Source organism: Coccomyxa subellipsoidea (genome assembly GCF_000258705.1).
Source record: "Coccomyxa subellipsoidea C-169, whole genome shotgun sequence".
Lineage (NCBI taxonomy): Eukaryota > Viridiplantae > Chlorophyta > Trebouxiophyceae > Coccomyxaceae > Coccomyxa > Coccomyxa subellipsoidea.
Window position 1 is genome coordinate 298526 of NW_005178018.1, and position 25247 is coordinate 323772.

The window sequence follows — 25247 nt, forward strand, 5'->3', positions numbered from 1 at the left end:
GCACACAAGTTGTGTCACATGCGTGCATGCACGTGACATTAGAATCCTTTTTGGGAAGCATCCAACTCCTCCAGATACCACAGTAATACTCGTAGTAGCCAGCTGGTAGATGGACTGCTGCTGTGATGCCAGCAGTATATCACAGCAGCTTAGTCTCTTACTTTACACGGCTGCCCCAGAAATCTGGCGAGAAGCACCTGATCTACAGGGATCAGGTCAGGTCACTTTATTCATTGAAAGTGCTGCTGGGCAAATATTAGGTGCGCGCAAAGGGACCAGGCCCCAGGGAAGCCATGCTCACTACGATGCACCAAGGACAGCTGCGCAATACCTGACTGACACACTCAGCCCCATCACTTCACCATGGCGCCACAGTTGTGTTCCAGAACTTGTTCGCTGCTCTTACGCATGATGGTGGCAACAAGTTCCCAACGCTGGTGTGCTATATGTGCTATTCAAACAACGAGTCCGATAGGTGCTCAAACGGTTCTACATTTGCCTAGAACGCCTCTAAAGCCTGACTGACTGAGGGCTTCAGATGTCCTTGTCGCTGCTTCAGATGTCCTCATCACTGTTCCACTCAGGGCCGTCATCTTCCTCATAGGCCTCAAATTGGCTCAGGTCCACAGAGTACCGCAGCAGTCCCCCGATGCCACCAAAGCCTCTGCAGAATTGACTGCCCTCCTGCGCAATGCAGCGATAACATGAAAACAAGGATGAGCAGCTTCTTTGTTCTAGTAGAAGATTCTGCATTCTCTTCCTCCCATCAGCATGCCAAAACACCCAGCAGACGGCACAGAAGGGTCCAGTGTCTCCTCGCAGATGACTACTCATCTCCAGGGTCTTCTTTGCACAGTATCATTCTGGCTTTTGCCCTGCCAAACACTGATTAAGGGAATCTGCAAGCATCAAAAGGGGCGCCCCAGCCCACCTGCGACTTGTTGGTGACAAACTCGAGCTGGCAGCCGAACTTCTTGTAGCTGTTCGCCAGCCACTCGAGCAGGGGCATTTTCTCGATGACCTCCAGCTCTGCACCCGTCTCCTTGTCCTTGTAGTGGGCCTCGTTGGCCTCCTGCTCCTTGCTGAGCGTCACAATGTTCTCGTCACCCGTCACCGTGTTCCTCAATGTGATGCGATTCACCTGCACAGAAGGTCCGAGTCCAGTCAAGCGCATAGGTGACATTTTGGTCTCTGTTGAACTGACCTCAACCCATTTCAGCACAACCAACACAGGCAAGCCAGGCCCCCCATGTTGCAGGCCAAGCCAAGCAGCGCCCAAGCATAGAGCTTCCATGCAATGTGCCCTACAGTAAGCAGCACTTGTTTGAACCCACTTGTTGAAAATGTGATGGACGTTAAATTACTTTGTCCCGCAAGTGCATGACTGACAAAGAGCAGTTCATGAGAGATGCCTACATCCAAGTTCTCCCATACAATGAGTGTCTCCACTGCGCCCATGTCCAGGCACTGCAGGGTGTCCGCCACACCAAAAACAAACTTGCCTGTATCCTGACTGATTTCGTCAAAGAACCTACGCGAGCAGTCAAGCACCAATTCAGCACACATCCCATCTCCATGCTCGTAATGCAGCAAGTGGCCAGATACTGCCTGGATGACTTTCACGAGGAATCAGAAGAACACATAGCGTTTTCTCAATGTCGACAGGAAGCTAGAGTGGATGGCGGTGCGTACTTTGAGATGAGCCTCTTCTCCTGGACGAATTTGACATTCGCCAGGGTGTCTGCACTGAGCTCGATCGCCTGATTGAACCCGTTCTCTCCACCTGCACGCAAATTCGTCCCTCAAATCATGCAGCTGAGCACACGTGAAGGTCCTCTACTAGGATGTTCGAACAGGGATAGCAGATGAATGATTGAGCCAGAGCAGCAGCTGCAGGCTTGAAATCGAGATCGCTGGACAAGTCCCTTCTACAGCAAGCTAACTGCTTGAGATAATCTCTGATGGCCAGGCTGGATTGCGCACCATAGGAGACATCAACAACAGCAAGCACAGCTGCTTTGAGCCGCTGGTCGAACATGTCGGAGTCACTGAGCTCTGTCTTGAACTCTGCAGACCCCGCCAGCACCAGCCCCGCCACATTCGGCCTGTCCCCTGAGATGAAGAACTGCACCGCCGTCTCCGCCACCTGTCACCGCAGACACTATTAAGTATCGCAACCCATGCAAGCCTGAACGCTCCAAGAACATGTGCCAAAAGTTGCCCGCTGGGGAATGCTTGTGCTCCTTCATTGCATTGCGAATTTGCAGCTTATCCAGCAGATATAAAATTGCTTTCCTGCTTTGTAAAGCCAGATTCTGCATGAGAAGTCTCACAACACAGTTGGTATATCAAGCAGTCTATTGCTCCTGGTCTGCCCCGGTCGTTTCCCAGAAAGATCACTCAAATCTGCTCCACAGCAACACCAATACGCACATGCGCTGAGAAGAGGGAGTAGTGCGCACCTTTCGCACGTAGTTGTGGCGCTTTTCCAGCCGCAGACGCGCGAAACGCAGCGCGGACTGCCCACCGCGCCCGTGCTTCTTGGGCAGGTCCACCGTGAACTTGTGCATCACCTCCCGCGTGTTGCCGCTTAGCGTTCCAAACAGCGACCCGTTCCCGTCCATCACAATGAACCCGTACCTGCGGGTAAGCACAAATCACTGCACCTTTAGACGAAATCTTCTTGTCTCCATGTTGGGGGGATGGTTCCATATGCATTGGTGGTGCTACCAGCACAGCAACATGGACCCTTTCCATAGACACAACTCAAAGGTACACACACTGCCTTCTGCAATCTGCAAGTGCACTGTGGGTCCCAGGCATGAGTGCAAATATTGTCTTGAAGCATGTCAGGGGCGGCTACGCACTTGCTGTCAGACTCGAGCAGCTCGTTGAGGGCCTCTGTGTGGAATTTGTTGTCGCACAGGTACAGGGATGTGTTGATGGGCTTGAAGGGCTCAAAGTCGATATTGAGCTTCTTCTCCTTGCCATCGTCTGTCACCACAGTACCAGTGTACACCACCAGCCCATTGGGAGGTACCTGCACGGCAAACACCAGTGGAATATTGCCACGCAACAAATTGGCCATCTTTCACTAGATTATGATAATATTCCTCTCCTAAATAAGAGAGTTCATTGATCTACGACATGTGATACTCATCCAGTGTTTGGAGTGACAGAGCCACTAGCCACCATCCCTACTCAAGACTTATCAGAAATCCTTCCTCTTGGCTATCCCGCAGGCATGCATGGGCATTCACCTTGTTGTAGAGCTTTAATCTCTGCTGTGCTGATGTGATGGCTCCCAGCACGGATTGTCGATTGACCCTGTTCTTAATATTGGACGCTGTGCCAAACTCGTCTCCAAGCATTTTCTGAGCCCGAGAGACCTGTCGATGCACAGCCAAGCATCGAATTAGTGTTAAATGAATTACCATTAAACCAAATTGATGATATGCATGAGTGAAGAACCACTCAGCACAGCAATTCCGTGGACGCAGTCACAGCTCCTTGCCTGATCCTTTGGAGGCATGATCAAACTGATCATGGACGTTCCGTTGCCTCTGGCCGCTTCCAAAGCTTTGATAAGCTGCATGGCACCAAATGAGGCTTAGTAAGAGGTGTACAGGCAGCACATCGGCTCTACAAGAAATAGCAGAAGCTAGCACCCACGTACCCGCTTGACCTTCCATATTTCTACTTGCTTCTCGCCTTCATCCCCCATCGTGCAGCTCCCTGCTCATATGCTGCCTGAGGCACAGTTACTTGAGGCGCTGTGAAACTGACAGAGGTGTGCTCAGCAGCTGCTTTCTTGCATGGTGCCAACCTGGCACAGGGGTTTACAGTCATAATTATAACCGGGAAATTTCCAAGGGGTTTGCATGGGACCCTGCAGATCCAAAATGCATGCTGATTCAATCCTGGCTCCCCCAGTCAAATTCTCGTCAGGTCAGAAGGTGACCTGCTGCCTCTTGGATTGGTTGGTGTCTCAGGTGGGACAGTATGTCGTAAGGGTTCTCACCAGTGTTGTCCATCGCCTCGTCTAGATATACTTTGCACTTTGTTGGAGCGTGCTGATGCGGATTGCAATGCCCCAAGTATGCTTTTAGATGTAACATAGATATGGGATGAGGAGATGGGACTTGCTGGCCTCTGCAATCTTTGCATCCAGCCGATCACATCGACAGTCTTTTCGATCTGACCTTGGACTGCTGAGAGGCTCGTGCAATATCGTCCTCTTTAGCTCGCAGACAGAGAATGCCCAAAGGCCTCAGCTGAAAGTGCAGCTCAGGGAGCTATACAAGCGAGTGCATCCAGATCTTTTTCACGACATCCCTTTAGCTCGGCAGGCCAACGAGCACTCCTTCAAGCTGCTACAAGTAAGTGTGGAAGCATCTTATGAGAGTCCGGTATAGAAGCTGGAATCAGCATCATGCCAAAACTACTAAATTTTGAAGGTCACTAGGAAAAGGGCCAGAATGACAAGTCTGCTCATGCACTGCTTGCCCAGGAATACCTAGACTCTGCCAAGAAGGGAGGCGAAGTGGGTAGAACAGCTGGAGTCCCTTTCAAGTTCCTGTTCTATCTGCACAAGGAGCAGGTGGATGGCGCCAGTGAGGCGGCAGATGAAGGTCTGCCACATCCATGCAAAATTTCACTCCCACACTGTTGATAGCATGTACGCAGGGCCATGCTCTAAAAGTAGTGAAATGCAAGTTGCCGGCTGAATTTTGCATTCAGTAAGAGTGTCAGTCTGGAATGTCATGGGCGCCAGACCCAGTCTAGAACATCAGTGGCTGTGAAGAGGGCTGTGCTGCACTTCTTCAGCAAGGTCCAGGTCCAGGCAATTAGAGGAAATCGTATGCTGACATTAAAGCAGAGCGAGCGCACAATATAAGGAGGAAGGGCTGCCTCGCAGTGTAAGTGGGACAGGGTCAACATACAAGACACCTCCGGCCCAGGAGCACACTAGATCACATTGCATACATACAGTCAAGGGTGGCTAGGTGAGGGATAGGGCACACCTAGAAACAAGCAAAACAGGAGGCAATTGCGAAATCCCCCATGCAACAGAAAGAAGACAGAATTTATGCGCAGGGGACTTGAAGCGGGTGGACTTGGTGCTGCCGCCGCCTGCGCGCCTGGATGCCAGAGCAGCAGAGGGAACGCTGCCACGCGCAACTCAGCGCGCTCTCGGCAGGCTACTGGAAGCATGCGGTCTCGACGCAGACTTTGCGGGTGCGGCCCTGTCAACACAAAGCAGCTGTGTGGGATAAATCACCTGTTGAGTAGCTAGAAATGCCAATATAGGCCTGAGATTGTTTAGTGACTGTGAAGTATGTTTTCATTCGTCATTGGACTTACACTGAAAGCGGTGCAAAATGATCATCTCCCACGAGTTCTAGAGAGGCCAAGCTCACTCATTGATCTGCATGAGTAACAATTACATGTGCGAAGCAAGCACAAATCTTTGTACCAACAATGATCACAATTCCTTCATAAAAGCTATAGTCACCTGCGCGCCAGGTGGCGCCGATGAGGGGGCGGCGGCTCGCCTGCGCGAATTCATTCCGGCTGCCGCTGAATTGGCGCGGCAGCGGCAGTTTTCGCAGCGCGGCCCCCGGCACGAGATCTCCGCCCTCCGCACTGCGCTGCGCCTTGGCCGCCAGGTACTGAACGATCCTAAGTTCCAATTCTCATTAACATGCTTTTAAAGTCCCGTACCTCTGTGAACTAGTATTGTTGGCCCGCAATTTGCCGGGCCAATCTACGCCAATTGCATTCTAGATGTGAGCAAGAGCTAGGAACGCGGCATGGTTGTCGCAATCTGCAGGGTGCAATCAAGGGGATCCAATCAGCTGCTGTGAGCACAGAAACTCAGCAAAAAGCTCCCTGACATGATCATTGTCACACCGGCATTGCATGTCAAAGTCCATTCGTGTGGCTTTGTGGACAGGTGACGGTTGGGTTTGCAGCAACCGTGCTGGGTCAGGGGCCAGGGGCTCAGGCGGAGCAGCTGCGCAAGCTGGCGGCAGCACTGGATCGCATTAGTCATGTTGAGCTGGCAGGCGTGCATGTGATGCTTGGCCGGGATTATGGGGTGGACCCACTGGGCCGCCTCTGGCTGGATGTCGATGACACAGCGCTCTTCTGGTCCGGGTGAGCAAAAATCTCCATGCCAATTGCCTCACTGGTATTGTGGGTGTAATTCGAAAAATTGCAGCTGCCATCCCAACAGAAGCAATCTCTTGTACCCTCCTGCTCAAACAGCTGGAAGGGTGCCGAGCATGCAACTATTACATAATATCTGTCCCTGGCCCAGGTATCTGATGGCGCTGGATGTGTCGGAGTGCCACGAGCGGCAGGAGGCGGCTGCGCGCGTCCGGCGGCTGGAGGCGTCCGTGGCTGCGCTGCTGGGCCTATCCATGGTGTACTGCGTACCCAGCCTCCGCATGAAGCCAGACTTTCTAAGGTAACATTCTCACTGCTTTCTCATTACTGCCTGCTCATGATCATTGCAGGAAGTGACCATACTCCTGCCACAGCTACGCCAATGTTACATGCGCAGGTTAATGCAGGTCAGCCAATTGCATGGTCTGCTTTCTCTGCAAGTTGTCTTTGCAACTGCAGCTGCCCTATGGCGCTTTGCATGCTGTGTCGCCGTTTTGCTTCTCCTCCAGCGCTGCAGGCTTGTTGCATGGCAGTTGACTGCTTGGCAGTCGACCGAAGTCAAGAGCAATGCATTGAATATGTGATCTCTGATCTGCATAGATTTCTGGAGCGCATGGCAGCGGCCGGGTCTGAGCGCGGCCCGATCGGCGGCGGCCGCAAGTTTGGCGGCGTTCCCCTCTGCGTCACAGAGGAGCCGGTGAGCGATCCTGAATCCCCCCACATCAGCGCTCAAAAGGCTCCTGGCAGACATGTGGATGTTATCAGCATTATCATCACAGCAAATTTCCAGGCGATAAGGACTGGGTCGAGCAACACCTGAAATATTGCTCTCCAGTATTCTTTGCTTCTTGTACATCCTCACCAGTCTATCCAAATATGCGATACCAAGGTCAAAGTAGTCACTGACCATAGAAACACTGGGACCAGGTGTCAGCCCCTTGTGTGAGGCTGTTATTTTTGCTGAGACCGAAACCCGTAAGAGTAACGTGGATGCACTGTTCTTGGCAGAGTGCTGGCGAGGCGGTGCCGAGCGCTCAGGATGCATTCAGCGTGGACACCAGCATGGGCTTCCTCTCCGCGCCTGTGGCAGCCTCGGCCGATCAGGTCTATGACTTTGTCAAGGTGCGCAGCAATCTTACATATTGCAGCTGGTATTACCTACACATAAAGGCTCCCACAATCCTACCCCTTGTTGGATTCGCCAGCTCCAAGCACGACCCAATCAATTGTGGGCATGGTGCTCAGTATTTATACCGCCCCCTGCCAGCCGGGGCCAGTATCGGATACCGAGGGGTATATATCCGGTACAGGGAGTGCATGAGGGTTTGGTACATGAGATTCAATGAGATGTGATACGACACCAGGCTGCAGACTTTTGTATATCCCGCAGACGTGGCTGCAGACGCCCTGTGTGCATGCCCTATGACCTTTGGCTTTGGGTTCGCCGACCTGTACAATAATAGTAATGATGGGCAGGTATGACTCTAGCAGTTTTGGCTCCCTGTGCAGGCGTCAGGCAGGGAGGTAGCAGAGGTGCTGAGCAGGAGGAAGGGGCAGCACCAGAGGGCGGAGGACCTGCGCAGAGCTGTAGAGAGGCGGCTGCGCCTGAGGAGGCTCTCTCACGACCCAGCAGTCTCCCACGACAGGTGCACACCAGGATTTCGCCATGTGATACCCAAAGTTGTCTGTAGTGTCCGAACATGCGCGCTCACACGCGATCAGGAGAGAGGGAGACCTCTGTTCGATGTCTCCAAAGTGTGCTTTGGTGTCTGCATTCCTCTTTACAAAAGCCTTGCAGTCTTCAGTGGAGGAGGTATATAGTTTACACAAGATAACCAAAGCAGTGCCCATGATCTGTCGGCCCGTCGGCGGCACGGAGGAGCATTGCATGCATGTGTGAAGAGCACACACTGTGATGTTCATGTGACATGCATGCCAGGTTCTGCGCTGCGTGCGCGCGGCTGCTGCAGAATGCGGATGTGCTGCTGCAGCTGATGGATGGGCTGGAGGTCAGGGTGTCTGAGGTGAACTTGGTAGCTCCAGACGGCGCACACATTGACATTGCCTGGGATTTTGAGATATAAATAACTGATGGTTCTGAGAAGCTGCTTAATGGGCTTTCTGTCGATTTGAAATTTGAGGAGGGACATGGCAGGGCAGGCCACCAAAATGGTAAATTTGAAAAGGTGGTTGCAGCCTGCAACTTGCAGGTGTTTCTCATGCCTTTTACACACACATTTTCCCTCATCTGCAAGCTAGCTGACTTTGAAGACCTGACTAAAGTATTCAGCTTAAGCTTCCAAGGACCAATACTGGCCATGGTGAGAGGAATGCACACATGTGTACAGTGTTCTTGCATCTCTCTTCTCTTGATGTTGAACACTGCAAAATTTGAACCAGCAGGCAACGATCGTGCACTTTGCATGCATTTGAGATTGCTCCACGACAAAAGAAGGGGCAAGAGGAGCTCGATCATTACGGATGGCCTGATCATAACTACATAGTCACATCGTCGCGCTTGAACAGGTACAGATAGCCCAGGTCCTTGGGGGGCTTGGCGCTGACTGCCACCTTCTCATCGTTGTAAATCACCCAGCGCCCCTCCTTCCTGCACATAAGAACCCAGCAATGCAGAAACTCTCAGCCAATCAAGCCAAACACCATGGTTGCTTTGTGTTGCTCGGTCATTGGGCAGTCACAGCATGCCAACTTGGCGCATGCTGCTCAAGAAATGCTTCAGTCCTTCTTTAGTTCTTTGTTCCATATAAATCGAGAATTTGGTACATCAGCTGCTCCAGTGCATGCATGATTAAGAAGGGCGTGTGATTTTAAGCAGCAATGAGCAGGAAATTTAGTTCTTCGCCCAAATGTGTGAGTCGGCACCTGATGTGGCAGACGTAGTGGCCGCAGGCAGTGTTGCTACCCATGTGGCTGATGAAGCCTACCAGCGTGTACTTGCCAGGACCATCATCCAACCCCGCACCGAGCTCACCTGCGCCCAGTGACAGGAAATGTGAGGGCATATGCTTCTCGTGCTTGTGACACAGGATACGCCCTCCCGGCAGTCAGAGCTGTGGGATGACAGTTGCACGCATGCAGCAGAATCTGCGAGCACCTCTGCTCGTGATGTTTCAGCCCATTGAAATTGTTCCACGGCCAAGCAAAGCTGCAGCACCCCTGTTGGGGCACTTGCACCTGTTTCACATTGCTGGCAACACGCACAACAGCCGCACACCCAATCAGAACTGCCTCTGGAAGAAAACTTGGCTGTTTTATAGGCGGAGAGGGTTTCAAACACTGACCAGGAGTGGTGGCAGCCGCAGCGGCTGCGGGGGCGGCGGCTGGGTTGAGGACAGCTGCCACGTCAGCGTCCAGGGTGTCGCCGCGGCTGAAGAGCCAGTCTGCTGCGCGCTCCAGGCTGCCGTCACACGCCCTCAGCGCGGCCTCAGCCTGTTGTCAGAAAATTAAATCTCTCTTTAAAGCCAGTCGCCTCAACCCATTTTGAACAAAGAACATCCCCCTTCGATGCCGGACGCCTCAGCTTACTGTAAACAAGAAAAATCTCTCTCCAATGCCAATCTCTGGCACCCCTGTCCCAGCCATGAAGTTGCAATGTAGGGCAAGGATCCATGCATTCACGAAAAGTGCATAGCTGCCATGCTCGTTTGCTTGTCTGCAAGATGGCGTGATAGGCGGCAAAACAATTGCCGATCCTACAATGTAGCCCACTCAGATATGATGGTGAAATGAGCAAGTCTCTTGCGGCCCAGTCCTGCAGAGGCGTGCAAAATGTTGCACAAGATGGGCGCACAAGCACATTCGTAAAATTTTCTGTCGTGCAGACTGCAGGGGGACCAGGCACTTATAAACACCTCCTGCGCCCTGCAGGCTGGAGGGGAAATGGGTACAGTTATGGGCACATCCCTTAAGTGCAAGGAACCACGCCAGTGCTGGGCCAATTCAAGGGGGACAAGATTTACTGGCAAAAGTCTGGCGCCGCATGACCTCAAGGGGGACGCTAGGGCTTACCTGCTCGCTGGTGAAGCCCATCCCTGTGAGCATGGCCAGGGAGTCGGGGTCTGCAGCCTTGGCACTGGCGGGGGCAGCTGCTGCATCGGCCGCAGCTGCCGGCGCCGGCAGGGGATCGTTGAAGTCGGCATCCTCCATGTGCGCCAGCACCCACTCCATCGACGCCTCCGTGCCGGCATTCTGGATGCATGCACAACAGTAATATTGCAAGAGCTGAATTGGACTTAGAACTGCCTTTTGTGCACCATATGCTCCACAATGGTCATCACGCAAGAGTTGCAAAGCGACACGCTTGGTGAGTCACGATGTAAGGCACTGTCAAGAGATACGCCCCTTAGATAGGATGACCCATAGCCCAGCCGATCAATGACAATCCCTCTCGGGTATGAAGGATCGTCAAAGTCTGCGGCTAAACATATAAGAGGTGTGAGGACTCTTCCCAGCTAAGAAATAACATTAGAGGTCACCTGTGTGGCCACTGCTGCGCGCTTGCTGCCATTCTCGCTGAAGCCCATGCTGGTGAGCGCCGCCACAATCTCTGGGTCCGGCTGCAGCGCAGCCGGTGCAGCCGCTGCGGCGGGTGCATTGCTGGCCGGCTCCGGTGCATCCTGCAGTGCCCGCAAGAGGTAATTTTAGGTCAAGCAAGACTTCTCGTTTCTTGATCCCTTTGGGTGTGATGAGCTGGAAGGTAGCCCTGCAGCTGCGGGGAGCGCTGATAACCAGTACTTGTTGAAGGGTTCCCTTGCTTGCATACGCGATAAGCCTGGCAGCGCAACAAGCGTAACAGATGCATGATGATGCGTGCATGCATGCACAAGGCAAAATCTTGCTGAGCACGCCATAACAGACGCCTAGGAGTGCTATTACGGCGCTGCTGACAGCGAAGCAATGGGCCCTCACCTCGGGCTGCAGCTCTTCTCCCGGCTGGGCCCCACTGCCGCGCAGGTGTTCCAGGTTGAGGCTGTCTGGCACATCCACCAGCACCTCCAGCTTCTTGGCCGTCCAGTCCTTGCTCACATAGTACCTGCGCATCCATGAATAGAACATGTGATGTCAGTGCATACATGCTATGTCAAGTAGTACCCGTGCCTCTGGCGATAAGCTTATCATTTCAAGCTTAAATAATAGGGTACCACCCAAAGGCTTCTCAGGGGCGATTAATATGATGCACTTGAGCCTGAGAGCTCACTGCCAGGGCATCAATGCCTCTTTTTAAATGTCAGAGAGCCAGCCTTTGATGTCTGAACAACTAATCAGCATTGCCTCTTGGGTACTGAATGGGAAGCGCTTGTCAGTACGGTTATAAGATGTAGATGAGCGCACCGCTTGAGTTGGACCATGAGGAAGGGAGGGAACGTTGCGAAACGGGTACGCTTCAGTCCGCGCGTGCGGCGGCCAAGGGCGGTGCTGAAATAGTCATCCATCTCCTCCGTGCCTCCCCAGCGCTCTATGCAGGACGCAAATGGCACCCGCGGCAGAATGGGCTCATCCTGAGATTCAGGCACAGCGGCATGTTGGACGCATTTGACACTCAAATAATTAAACGGCCACAGATCCATGGCCTACACATAAACTAGAAACAGGGATAAAAAACCTCAATCAACTAGAGGCACAATATCATCTGTACTGCACCTGGTCCTATCTTTATAGCTTTACAAAACTTTTTCAGGTTGTCTGCAACTTTTTTCCTGACCCCACATGGCATCCGAAGTAGTACTCTTTAAGCAATTCTAGCAGATTCATACCTTTGCATCCTTTGACAGGTCGGTGACGACGGGCGCAGTCTCCTCCCCGCCGTCCGGCAGAGTGCCGGCCTGGATGTACGCCGTCGCATCCTCCTCCTTCAGCTTGGCGCGCTTGGCTGTGCGCTCCTGCGCAGCAACACAGCCCTCACAACGGGCCCTTGCAAAACCCACTTCCCTTGAAGCAGCCACCAAATGGCATGAACTACTTTGGTGTGCAGAACTCCAACTTTTTTGCGGCAGTCATCAAATGGCCTGAACGACTTGGGCCTGCCTTCTTCAGGACATCAATAACCTTATGGAACCCCCAAACAGAACGCATGACTGGAGAGATTCTCTGTCTGTGGGGAGACTCTAAACAAGGTGGATGCTGAGAGTCACCTTGTACTCTTCCAGCTCCTGCTTGTTGATGGCGGCCTGGGGGTCAATGTCGAGCGCGAGCACGTTCTGGGGCGTGCGGCGGTAGGACACCCGGCCGCTCTCGCTGCACTGCACGCGGTCCTCCACCTGGAACCCGAACGCGGTTGCCGTCGGCTGCGGCGCCGCCGGCCCCAGCCGCTGCCCGGTCGAGCGCTCGGCGCGGCTCAGCACCTCCAGCAGGTGCTGGAAGTACTCCACTGCGTCCTGCGCAGGGCCCCATCTGTTCTCATGCAATCGATAAGCATATGCAAGGGTTGATGTTCAAGTTTTGCCCGTCCAGCAGGTGCAGGTGCAGGTGCAGGTGCAGGTGCAGGTGCAGGTGCAGGTGCAGGTGCAGGTGCAGGAAGTACTCCCACAGTGTTCTGCCCATATGGCTTCCTGGTTGTCTCCCCAAAGTCATTGAAACGCATGGTTGCAAAGGTGGTGCTGTCTTGGGACAATGCCAGGACATGGTTAAATTATCGAGGGACTTTGCTAGCCCTCAATGCGGGCTAATTGTTCATGTCAAAATGCCTTTTGCCAACCAGCGCAAGTAGGTAGGTAATAGGGAAGGAGCAGCTTCTTTATGGCAATGGGCACGCTAAGGGAACATGCCGTGTCACATCCTGGAGGATTTTGACGAGGAACTAGGAGGCACAGCATATACGAACCTCCTGGAAACTCGCACGGGTCCTCAAGGGTGTCACAAGGCAGCCATCAGGAGCATGCATGCAACAGGACCAAGCTTGTTGCAATCAAACATGGAAATGTTTCCTGCAGTGCAGCACCTGTTGGCGATTGGACTGGAACTCTGCGTTCCCCCGGCCGATGAGGGTCTTAAAGGCCTGCGGGCGCACGGCGTTGGAGTCTTCGCGAGGCACGGCCGGCGGTGCAGGCGCGCCCCCATTGCTCTGTACGTCCATGGGCGCTGCCGCAGAAACGCCGGTGCGGCCCTCGGTCAGCGCCACACCAACCTTGGCCATCTGCTCAGCCAGGTGCATGACTATCAGCTGGTGCACATGGACAAAGGGGTTAAGCTCTTTTTTCTGGCAGAGATAGCCAATAGATCTGGGAGACACTGTGAACCGAATGAGTGCAAGCAAACAGAAATGTATAGCAGCTTGTCTATACCTGTGCACCGATAATATAATGCAGGTCTCTGCCCCTGAGCAATGAGCACTGAATGGCTTGGCCAGTAAGGATCAGTATTGTGGCACTACTGCAGCCATGCTTGACGCCCAAATGGCAGAATCGGACATTCACCTGTGTTGGAACATCGGTGGTAGGGTCGGCAGGGGCCGACTGGAAGATGGCCTCTGCTTGGGCCGCATAGCGCTGCTGGACTGATGGCAGCGTCCAGAGCACCTGCAGCACGCTGTTCATGTAGCAGCTGTTGCCCAGGTTTTTCAGGCCCACATACCTGCGCAGGCATAGCAGAATTCACTCGCATTTGCATCTTTGAACCCGAACGACGACGGCATGCAGGGTGTCCAAGGCATGATACTGTCTCCTCTCGTTTTGGGCAGACAAAAATATGTGCATGATATTTCAAACTGCTGCATACTGCATGCAGCCGTGGGTTTGATTGGCATTGCCAAGTGCCACACATGGCTGCATGAAGTAAGCGGCATCGTACATCTCATGTGCAAGTGTGATTTGAGGGATAGCATGCAGGTAAGACCAATAAAATTCAGAGTCGCACCCGGGTCCGCTCAGGGGTTCCAATGCGGTGCCGGACTCGGTGATCTTGTCGAACTCAAAGGACATGTTCAGGTCGATCTGCAGCTCGGCCATTGTCTTCTCTGTCTTCTGCATGGACATCATGTTGATGCCCCAATGCTCCAGGTGCTGAACCTGCACATGCACCAGCTGGTTTTAGGAGGCAACTCGCTGGTGGCCACAAAGCCTTCATGAGAAGCATGCAAGCAGAAACAATGCGTGTGATGATGGGACAGCTGTATCCCAATCCATTCATCAATTGCAGAAACACCAAATCTTCAACAAGTCTTGCCGGAAGATATCATGACAACAACTGAAAATCAGTGGCAGTCCTGCAATTGGTGAAGCCACTACATGCATGCTGTTGGGTGCTGCACAGTCCGTACTTTTTCTGCACCATACATGGTTGAGCATGCGGTCAAGCTTGATACACAAATGCCTCACAATTCTTCAGCAGGTCTTACCAGGTAGGGGTCCTGGACCATGTCGTTCTCATCGCTGGCATAGGAGTACACATCTGCTCCGTGGGGGGTAATGGTGCCTAATTTGACCACCAGCGGGTACTTGCAGCCTGTGGCCTCAAAGTGCCTCATCGCTGCGCCATTGCCGCCAGAATTGTCCCAGTTCTGCAGAGGGGCGGTATTGGGAGTCAGTCATCGCAGAAATTCACGTGATACACAAGAAGAATAAATCAACTGTGCCATGAAGAGAAGCGTGATTCTGTGCTCCTGTATGCAAAATCTCTGCATGTAAAATAGAGGCTGCTGCACATATACAACACGTTAAAACTTTACAGCATGGACTTGCACAAAGATCTGCATTGCACAGAGATTTTCAAGGCCAAACACCTGACACATGGTGAGAGCTGCCTGGCAGTCTCACCCTGCCATGGTCCCAATCATGTGACAGCCTCAGCTGGTGGCTACCAAGACAATGGCTCACCTGCCGCCCAGAGCCGATGAAGCCCGTGGACAAATTGAGCCACAGGTTCTCCCTGACGCCGGTCTCATCGCAGGACCATTTGGAGGGGTCCGAGGGGGTATAGCGGCCCCACTTTCCCAGACCCGTCTCCAGCTGCGGCAAGTTCTCAGCGTAGCGGCTCACTTTCCTCTCCTCCTCCCACTGCGCAGCCTGCTCCGCTGTGCTCGCCCCGGCACTCTCCTGGACAGGCGCATGCGCATGCATGTCATTGCTAAGGTGGAGGTCCCAGTTCTCATGCATGCATGCAAGGATGGTGGTATGTGTGCCTTCCGATGCGCATGCATATGATGCTAAAATGCCATGCATGCATGGCCACATGTGTGCATTGTGGTGCGCTTCTGTGTTGATGCTGAAGCTTCTTGCACGCATGCAACATGTCCAACAAATTGAATGCAGGACTTGATGGATGTTGGCTCCGCAGAACTCAAGATGGGAGACTTTGCCATTTTCTTGACACATGCATAATGATATTTTGGCAATAGGGAATGACATGTGGAGAGCTGCAGGGCATGGGGCTCACCAGGACGCCATCGATGGCCTGGATGACAATGTCTGGCAGTTCTGGGCAGGGCAGGGGCAGGCGAAGGAACTCTGGGAGCACCACCAACGTGTTGATCTTCTCGATGGTGAACTTGTCTGCATCCACCTGGAAGCCACCATCCCCGCCAATGGCCAGCTTGTCTGGCTTGGCCTCCATGCTTGCCTTCTCCTCATCTGGCAGGGGGACCTGGACATCCACAGGCATGGCTGAAACGAGCACCTGATGTAGCTCCAAAGGAGACAGCACCGGCACATCCCATCAGCAACCCTACATACATGGACACGGGGGAAATTCCATCAGGGATGTGTGGTTTTTGAGAGGAGGAAACCTTGTGCCATTGCTGATGCAGGTACAGGAGATTGTTGCTCCTCTGGTAATCCAGGAGGACGTACTCCTCTCCGAAGGACTGCCAGGTGGACAAGTTGACGAAAAGACCGCCAGGAGACAGCGGCGTGTCAAAGCTGAAGGCACACTCCTCCTTGAGCACTCTGTCGTAGGCCCCTGGCACCTTTGGAGTCTTCTGGCGCATGGCTGCACGAACCACCTCCAGGGTGGCCTCGTCCACGGCCATTATTCCCTGCTAATACGCAAGATGCGTTCTATCCAAGAGGAGTGTGACTTTCACACAGTGATGGTGAGAGTTTGATCACCAATAGCAAAGACGAGATGTTGCGCACGGGCACAGCTCTCACTTCTCAAAGTATTGTCAGAGGCACATTGTGTTGAAGAGTAAATGTGAGATTATTCTTATCTTCATCATGCACTTAATGAATTAGACTGCACTTCACCTTGACTTCTCACCAGGATCTAGCACTTTCTTGAAGACAAAGTCTCTTCCAAGTATCAGGGGAATCAAATGAAGTGGACTATAATTTTGATAGTAGTACGATAATACAGCTGCAATGCTGGGACAAAACAATTACCTTTGTGATGATGCCTTCTGCTAATCAGCACACGACTGAGTCGAATCTGGCACGTTTTTGCATTCGCGCTTCCAAATTTCTGATTACTTCAATAAGCCAAAAGACGAGAGGCATGTGGGAATCGAAATGCGCTTGAGATCAACAAGACTGGAAGCCCAAAGAAATCCAAGGAACGCCTTGTAACAGAGCCCTTGGCAGTATGAATGACCTTGAGACAGGTGGGCGAAGGCACTGCAAAGACAACGATGCAGCGTATCTGAGGCCCTCATGTCGATGTAGAGCCCCATCTTAAAACTCCTGCTGCGGTGTAGCTGAGATCAATGCCACAGAAGTGTTCTTACTCCGGTATCAATATCGCCTTTATAATTGCCTTCAGATTTGCGCATATATACGCATATGCGCCATGCCATACTTTCTTGCAACCTTCATAAGATACGCTACTCTGTAAAGGCGCTGCTCATGAATTTACATGCATATATCCCAGCGCATGCAGTTGCATGGCACAAAGAAAGCATGCGGGTCTTCTGCTTGCCATGCGGCCAAGGACTTAAAGCAAGTCATTCCAGTTCCAAACTGCCTGCTCACAGTACCTCTCATCTGTGCATTGATCCGGGCCTTGGAACACTGTTGTACTCTGTATAGTCTGTGCAGTCAACCTACGAGGCACTGCAGCTCATCCCTTGCAACCTATTTCAGAGCTGCAGAAGTACAGTAAATCAATTGTGTGCAGGACCTGGGGAACTGGGCTCCAGGTCACTACAAGACCCAGCGTCAACACAGTCTCATGGATACATCAATCAAAGAATCCCTACAGGACACTCTCCTAGCATATGACAGGGCATGCTATGTGAAGAAGCAAAGCTGGTCCGACCTGAAGACCATCTTAAGAGCTCTCAACGAATCTAAAAAGCTGTATAGCAATTCCATCATGCAAGCAAATATAATTGACATAACACCGCGCTTCTAATCTTGTCTCCATGGCAGCACAGTGTCACAATCCGTGTCCCCCTAGCTCGGCCATCATGGCCTGATCAGGACTGTTTGGATCGTTCCTTTTGGTTCCTTTTTCAAACGCACCCAGCCCCGAGGGCTGGAACAAGCGCTTAATAATAATGCTAATATCTCTCAAACAGTGCCAATGTTGTGCAAGCTGACCCAGCAGCTGGAGGGGCAGTTGCAGCTCTCTGCGCTCGCAGCATCTTGCGCATGGATCTCAGGTTGGGACCTTGCTTGCCGCTGGTGTGCTCAACCATCCTGCAGCCAATTATTATTATTTTATTAGCAACACACATTTTCCTGCTGTATTTTGGGTTTGGGCGTCTGCAGCCATGTCTGCGGGGCGTCCAAAAGTCTGCAGCCTGGTGTTGCATCGCATCTCATCTCATCAAATCTCATGTGGCAAACCCTCATGCACTCCCTGTACAAGTACCGGATATTGTTACTATCATTACTACACGCTATTTCTGCCAAGAGGCAAGGTATGTCTGCAGACAAGCAGCAGTGAAGGCCGCCAAAATCATACCCCTTGATGTTTTTGCTAGGTCCAAGCAAAACCCAGTCAACGGTGGCCATGGTGCTCAGTATCTGTACCGGCCTTTGCCAGCCAGGGCCATATATTGTTGTTTGTATTACACATTTGTCTGTTGATGTCATGGCAGAAGAGCTTGAGCTGGCTGCAGCTGTTTGGCTGCCTGAGTTTACACCAGGGCATGCCTTAAACTGCAGATGCTGCCTTCAGTGGCTTCTGGTACAGGTGGAGGTTGTGGCTCATCTTTGTACCAAGGGAGCCTTCGCAGCTCTGCGAGTGGGCCTGGCTTTTTGAGTTCCATCTGAACCAGGTCAATGGCACCCTGTGCAGTCAAGGGAATTTGATCAAGAAGATTTTGATCAAGAATTTGCTGCTCTGACGAATGTTCTTGGTCACATCAATTCAGCTGAATTCGGTGAGATTTTGATCGGTAAGGTACTTGCACTGACTGTGCACCTGGGTCATGTGATTGCCCACAAAGTTGGTTGTTGGCCCACGTTGAGGCCTCTCATATCCTAGTTGAACTACTCTCTTTTGGCCGTCCGGAAGTTCCGTGAGAGGATCGTACCCACTTTTTGTATCACACTGTGCAGCGACGATCACCCAAATTTTCAATCGTAAAGGATCACCGTCGCTGAACAAAGAAAGCCAAACGCACGTCAATTTCAGAAGCTTTTAATTATTGAGCATTATTTTCTCTGGTTGATGTCGAATTTCTATCACCTTTACATAAGGACCACCGTGTGGTTGCTTAGTCCAAATCTGTTTGCTGTGATGCCGCTCTTGATCCTTCCGCCTCCTCTTCATCAGCTCCTCGCGGGAAGCATAGTCCTCGAATAGTTTTTCCAATTCTTTTAATAGAGCTGAATCCATTGTATATGTCTTCAATGCAAATGTAGGAAGGCAGATCGAATAAACTCTGAAAAGAGGTGTGTAACGCCTGCCACGTTACACGGAAGACTGACACATCACCCTTGCCCAGGCATTCTTCAATTGGGATTCCAATTTACAGAATTTGAGAGTAACAAACGTTTCTCGGCATCATGAACGACGCAAATCTAATGCGCTCACACCTGCAAAGCATCCCTACAGTCTCCTGTTTCTTAAAAACAACACAAGAGGTGATTTCATCAATGGAGGCCGACTGCACTCATAACACGCTCAGAACTCGTTCACACACAGCAAGACTACAGAATAGGCCGGCCGCTGTTCATTTCATGCACAGCTGTCTCCGTCCTGTCTGCACAGGGTATCTTTCCACAGCCTCTCACGTGTGCGTGCGAATGCACTGCATGATGTCTGCCACAACACATAAAATGTTCTTGTCAGCACACAAGGCCCAGGCATGCACCACGCAGTCTATCATTTGACAGCAGGTTTTAAGGAATCCAGCACTGCCAGTTAGGCTCCTGCACACGATAAAGACTGAGAGCTACTGTGCCCATTTGCAGAATGATGAAAAATGCACCCTCATAATATATATGCCATGCAGCACTGCTTCTCAGTCTGCTGCAGGTCTTGTGCACTTCAGAACTACAGAAAGCAAGAGCAGTCTTTTTGAAGTCCTAATCACGCCTGCCGATCAGGTGGCAGGTCATTTTCCCAAAATGCGCACACCTTCATTCTTTAGGAAGCCTTACAATTTTGTGCAATGAGAGCTAGTAAAAGCAAGATCAGGGAAGGATCACTCACCCCCGCTGATCAGGATGCAGGTAGTGTTCTCTTCGCAGGGTGCGACCTGCTTGTTGCTAGCGCAGGCGGTGGGGCCGTACTGGCTTTGGCACCAGGGCCCCCAGCCGCCGCACACCTCGCCTTCCTTGGCTATGATCGGGTCCTGCTCCTGCGCAACACACGAGCCAATTCCTCAATGCTGGCGCACTGAAGAAGTCATTCCTGCTTCCGTGTGCTCTGTTGCGGGCCGCTGAGCTCTCAAGGGGATCCCTCAAGGATAAAGAAAACACAGCAAAAGGCTGGACGCAATCAACTTGACAACTCTCTCGTCCCACATGAGTGGTATTAATGGCCTCATGCACCATCCTTTCAGTGTCATTACTGCTATGTGCTGTTCCTGCCAGACGCAAGGTGCAACGTACAAGCCAGTCCTTTCACACTATCCTTGGCCCACTGGGCACTAGTTATAAGCCTGCCTGCCCATATGGCTTGCACGTAAATGCCATGTGTCTCAAGGTATTCATTGCGTGCTTTTCTGGCGCTGCTCTGTCAGTCGTCCACGCATCACCGCTCGGGCCCTTGCTAAAAGTGGTGGTTGAGCACCAAAGCTGCTGCATCAGCAATACCGCAAGCGCATGCTGAAGTCACTGTCAAGGGACGGACTCCTGTGATGGTTGGATTTTTATCTCATCGGCAGCGCAAAGGAGGACAAATGCCAAATTGCTCTCCATTTTTGACATGTTTTACCCCGAAAATTTTCACTTGTGAGCAGCAAGGACCTGGGTGGCTTCTGTCAGCCGCCTGCCGCCCTGAGCGCTGCCGCCGCCGCCGCCGCTGGCGGGGGGCGGCGGCACTTGGTCGGGAAATGGAGCCACGGTCTGCAGGGGGACGTCAGGAGGCGTGAGGGGCAATCCATTGTACGAGTTGGGCAGGCACTCCTGCAGCGCATGACAGGCAAAAAATCAGTCCCTGCACAGCTCCAATTGACACAGCTCCAACTGTTGCTTTCAATCCAAACATATAAAGACTGCTGCCGACCCTGATGTTGTCATTACCTGACTAGTATCTCTCTGAGCTTGGGTAACAAAGAAGGGCACAAGCACCCTGTGTTCCTCTCTTTATGGCAAGCAAGGCAGACACACATGTTGATTTTATCTTCAAAGTTTGCAGCGCAAGCAGATGGGCCCTTTTGGCGCACCCAGAAGTTGGCGCTCATTCGGATGCACTGGGAAGTCTTAATGGCGCAGCGCAGGTACTGCGAGTCGGTGCAGAAGGAGCTGACGAGCGGGCAGGTCTCTGTGCCGCCGCACTGCCCGTAGTCCGGTACCCCGGTGTGATTACGGCCCGCAGGGTTCGTCTGCCGCTTGCCGCCGGTGTAAGGTTCCGGGAGCGGGCCGAGCCCGGAGGGTGTTGGAGCTTCTGACGCCTGCAGCAGCCGCCTGCCGCTGGTGCTGCGCGGCGCTGGAGCCGGGGCTGGGCCGGAGCTCGGCAGACACTGCCAGTACCTGTGCGCATGCAGCATTGAACTTTCAGGCGCCACTCAAAGCTCAAAGGGGTATGCATTGAAGCACGCACTTGCTACTCTCATAAATGATCACAGAAACTTGATTTCTTTGTGCAAAGTACCTTGGCAAGAAGCGTTCCAAGGCAAGACACACCAAATTCAACCAAGAAAGAGTTCAAGGCGGCCACTTCAAGCTTACTCTTATTATTTACAAGGCAGCCGCAGCATGGTCATGGATAGGTTTCAAAGTAGTTGGAAAGTGGCCGCACCACTTGCTCTGGCGGGCGCAGTGGGAAATTCCGGGCGCGCAGTTCAGGTACTGGGCATCCGTGCACAGCTGCGTGTTGCTGAGTGGGCATGCATCACCCTGGCCGCCGCACTGGGAGAAGTCCGGCACAAAGCCGCCCGCAGCAGCCTGGTTGCGTCCTGGCTGAGGCCCCGGGAGCGGTGCATGCTTGGATGCTGCTGGAACCTCTGCACATGAGCCGAAGATGCCTCATTTGGCATTCTTGCATTGCAGCATGCAGGACGATGACATAACATTTACTCAGGGTATGTAATGGTAACATGGTTGCAGGGGCAGGAACGAAACTCTCGTTGTGTGGCAACTGCAGCACGCGGGACAATGACAAGACTACGACTCGGGGTATGTAATGGTTCATATGGTTGCAGGGATGAAAGTCTCATTGCCAGGGCCAAGAACAGCGCAATGGCAGGTGCCTACCTGCTACAGGTGCCTCTGCATGCAGCCGCCTGCCATAAGGAGCAGGAACTGCTGCAGCCTGTTTTGGTGCTATCGCTGGCGCCGGGGCGGTCTTGGGCATGCACTGCCAGTACCTGTACATGTGCACTCCGATTTGATTCATACATGATTAGGAACACTTGAGATGCAAAAGAACACAGCCCTGAGAATGATCAAAGATCCAACCATTGTCATAAGAGATGGCTAATAAAGGAGCATGTATCTATCTGCCCCACTGTGTGGCCCTGACAGGTGAAGAGTCGATGGAGCTCGTGACTTGCATGACCGACTCAAGACCCAGCTTCATTGAAACACACAGAGTTTTGCTGCAGGTGTGTGAGGTTTTTGAAGGCAGGACTCACCACTGGCTCTGCCGCACGCACTGCAGGTTGTCTGATGCACAGCTGAGGTACTGTGCATCTGTGCACTTGGTCTTGTCAGCTAGCGGGCATGACTGGCCCATGCCTCCGCACTGGAAGAATATTGGGACGGTGCTGCCGGGCTGCAGAGTCTTCTGGGTTGGAGGCTGCGCCGCCAGGCTGGGCTGCGGCGCTGCTGCACCGCCTGCCAGTGCCGGGACACACTGCCAGTACCTGCACATGCGCGCTAATATTTTCTTCTGCTTCTTCTTCTGCTTCTTCTTCTTCTTCTTCTTCTTCTTCTTCTTCTTCTTCTTCTTCTTCTTCTTCTTCTTCTTCTTCTTCTTCTTCTTCTTCTTCTTCTTCTTCTTCTTCTTCTTCTTCTTCTTCTTCTTCTTCTTCTTCTTCTTCTTCTTCTTCTTCTTCTTCTTCTTCTTCTTCTTCTTCTTCTTCTTCTTCTTCTTCTTCTTCTTCTTCTTCTTCTTCTTCTTCTTCTTCTTCTTCTGGGATTGTAATGTTCAATGTTTATTGAACTCTATTGAACAGTAACTAGAGCCTGTTGGCTTGCTTGAATAAGGGATACTCTTCTCTCTTCAGAACAGCACTGCTCAAGGGCTGGATTACTTATGGGTACCGGGTAAGGTGAGATTTCTAAAAGCAGAACCTTTCAAAAATTTCAGCAGCTTCGATGAAGTGTTCTTTGATGTAAAATCTCTTGCTAACGTTCTCTGTTGTGCTTGATGTGGGAAGAAAGGGCACCAGTTGCTCTGCCGCACGCAGTGGAAACCAGGCGTGGCGCATTCCAGGTACTGAGCATCCGCGCACAGCGTCCTGTTGGTCAGCGGGCAGGACTCCCCTTGGCCACCGCACTGCTCGTAGCTCAGGGCTTTGCCGCCGGCCAGCACAATCCTGGGGGCAGGCTTTGGCGCTGGCAGCGGGCCGGTGCTGGACGGTATGGGGGCTGTGGCGGCTGCCTGCAGCCGTCGGCCGATGCTCTCCTGCCGCGCCGGGGCCTTTGCCGGCAAGCACTGCCAGTACCTGTGCATGCACAGTAAGTCTTCATGAACGCGTTGCTTCCGTGGGACAAACAAGGTGGCACTTCTAATCTAATACCGCTATAACACTAGGGAGGTTACTGTGTCTTTCTTCTTAGTAAGAGTGCGGACAAGGAGCCATCCTCTTTATCCATTTCAAGGGATGCGCAGTGGTGCTCGAATCAATTAATTCAGGCTTCTGCTGCAGCGCTGAACTTGTCAGTTCGATTTCAGGTTTAGATTGAGGTAGATGGGAGCCAGTACCATTCGGTCTGCCGGACACAGTGGGAGTCGGGAGAGCAATCCAGGTATTGCGCGTCCGTGCACAGCGTCCTGTTAGTCAACGGGCACGTGTTGCCATGGCCGCCACACTGGTCGTAGCTCAGGGCTTTGCCACCGGGCAGCACAATCTTGGGGGCAGGCTTTGGCGCTGGCAGCGGGCCGATGCTGGATGGTGCGGGTGCTGTGGCGGCTGCCTGCAGCCTTCTGCCAACGCTCTTCTGCGGCGCCGGGGCCGGGCCTTTCGCTGGCAAACACTGCCAGTACCTGTGCATGCACAGTGAGTTTTCTGAGCACTTGCTTACATTGCAACCTGTCAGGCACGCATGCACTATTGGTCCTATCCTACCAGAACTAGAGGAATTTACGGTGATGTCCTATGAAGAGGAACTCGGTCAAGACTCATCTTCTTTCACATTCAACTCAGGGCATGCACAGCAGTGGTGCCTAATCAAACCACTGGTTGATTTACGCTTCTGCTGTAGTGCTGAAAGCCTCAGTTCAAGTCCAAGTTCAGATTGACATAGACAGGAGCCAGCACCATTCCGTCTGCCGGACGCAGTGGGACTCGGGAGGGCAGTCCAGGTACTGGCCATCCACGCACAGATCCCCCCTGGTGAGCGGGCATGCATCGCCGCTTCCGCCGCACTGGGAGAAGTCCGACACAAAGCTGCCGCGGCCCTTGCGAGCCAGAGCCTCTTTTGGGGCCCGGATAGCATGCGTGGCCGCCGCCGGTTGGTTGAGAGGGGCCGCCGCCGGCGCGCCAAATTGCGCAGCCAGTGCAAATTCGCGCGCAGTCGGGCGGCCGGGGCCGGGTGCAGGGGCTGGGGAGTTCTGTGGGAGGCAGTGCCAGTACCTGCAAGAGCAGCAAAGTCACACACAAGTGCCAAGGGGATGCTTTCATACATTTCAGGCAATTTAGCAGGACATGGCAACAATCCACACATCATTTTGAAAATGCCAGCCATAAGCTATGGGATCTTTCCTAGTTGCATCCTGCAGCAGGGTGATGCATGCCAGCTGATGCTTGCAGATGAGGCAAACTTCTTGTTGAGAGGCTGATTCCTGCGCTGAGGAAGGGGAGAATCTCACCACTTGTTCACGCGGGTGCACTTGGAGTCCTGAAGCTGGCACTCGAGGTACGGGCTGTCTTTGCAGCGGGTCTTGTTGGGGAGCGGGCAGGTCTCTCCGACACCGCCACACTGGGTGTAGTCCTGCGCTGGCCCGCCGCTGTTGTTTGTCAGGCTGGGAGCGCCACGTGGACGGCACTGTCAGCACAACAAAGTCAGACAGCGCACGGTAACATAAAAGCATTAGGAAACTGACCCTGTAGAATATAGCTAATGAACAGACAGGGTGACACGCAAGCATTAAATACTGCTTCTGTGATGTCTATACTCTAAAGAGGCAGCGTGGCATGGAAACATTGGCTACTGCTTCTGTAAAGTCTACATAAAGAAACGCACAAGGCCATTGATGTTTTGGACTACAGATCTGCATGGCAGAATACCCTGAATGTCAAAATAGTACACAGCTGTTCAGAATTTGCAATATCCAGATACGGTGCTTTGTACCTGCCAGAAGAATACGCTGAGCCGCACGCATCTGGAGCTCTCATAGGCGCA

At 52.6% G+C, this 25247-nt stretch overlaps 3 protein-coding genes across 3 annotated transcripts; 1 reads left to right on the plus strand and 2 right to left on the minus strand.

Moving 5' to 3' along the window:
* Positions 1–152: 152 nt before the first annotated feature.
* COCSUDRAFT_54984 (eukaryotic release factor 1) lies at positions 153–3724 on the minus strand (the record flags this gene model as incomplete). Its single annotated transcript, XM_005642731.1, has 10 exons — positions 153–684; positions 932–1141; positions 1417–1531; positions 1693–1783; positions 1984–2146; positions 2463–2640; positions 2868–3040; positions 3261–3389; positions 3515–3589; positions 3677–3724. 10 exons carry the CDS (start codon positions 3722–3724, stop codon positions 556–558), a joined length of 1311 nt encoding a protein of 436 aa, XP_005642788.1. The 3' UTR covers positions 153–555.
* A 403-nt stretch (positions 3725–4127) lies between these two features.
* On the plus strand, positions 4128–8194 carry COCSUDRAFT_49343 (hypothetical protein; the record flags this gene model as incomplete). The annotated part of the gene is made up of 10 exons (XM_005642732.1): positions 4128–4379; positions 4511–4631; positions 5098–5238; positions 5527–5669; positions 5957–6159; positions 6323–6472; positions 6772–6868; positions 7180–7293; positions 7681–7839; positions 8111–8194. 10 exons carry the CDS (start codon positions 4128–4130, stop codon positions 8192–8194), a joined length of 1464 nt encoding a protein of 487 aa, XP_005642789.1.
* Positions 8195–8667: 473 nt separating this feature from the next.
* COCSUDRAFT_20824 (ubiquitinyl hydrolase) lies at positions 8668–16153 on the minus strand (the record flags this gene model as incomplete). The annotated part of the gene is made up of 15 exons (XM_005642733.1): positions 8668–8779; positions 9055–9197; positions 9526–9621; positions 10201–10380; positions 10668–10808; positions 11101–11224; positions 11524–11730; positions 12331–12566; positions 13130–13252; positions 13599–13761; positions 14044–14195; positions 14525–14686; positions 15003–15221; positions 15562–15768; positions 15911–16153. The coding sequence occupies 15 exons, from the start codon at positions 16151–16153 to the stop codon at positions 8668–8670; spliced, it is 2508 nt and encodes an 835-aa protein (XP_005642790.1).
* Between the last annotated feature and the right edge of the window lie 9094 nt (positions 16154–25247).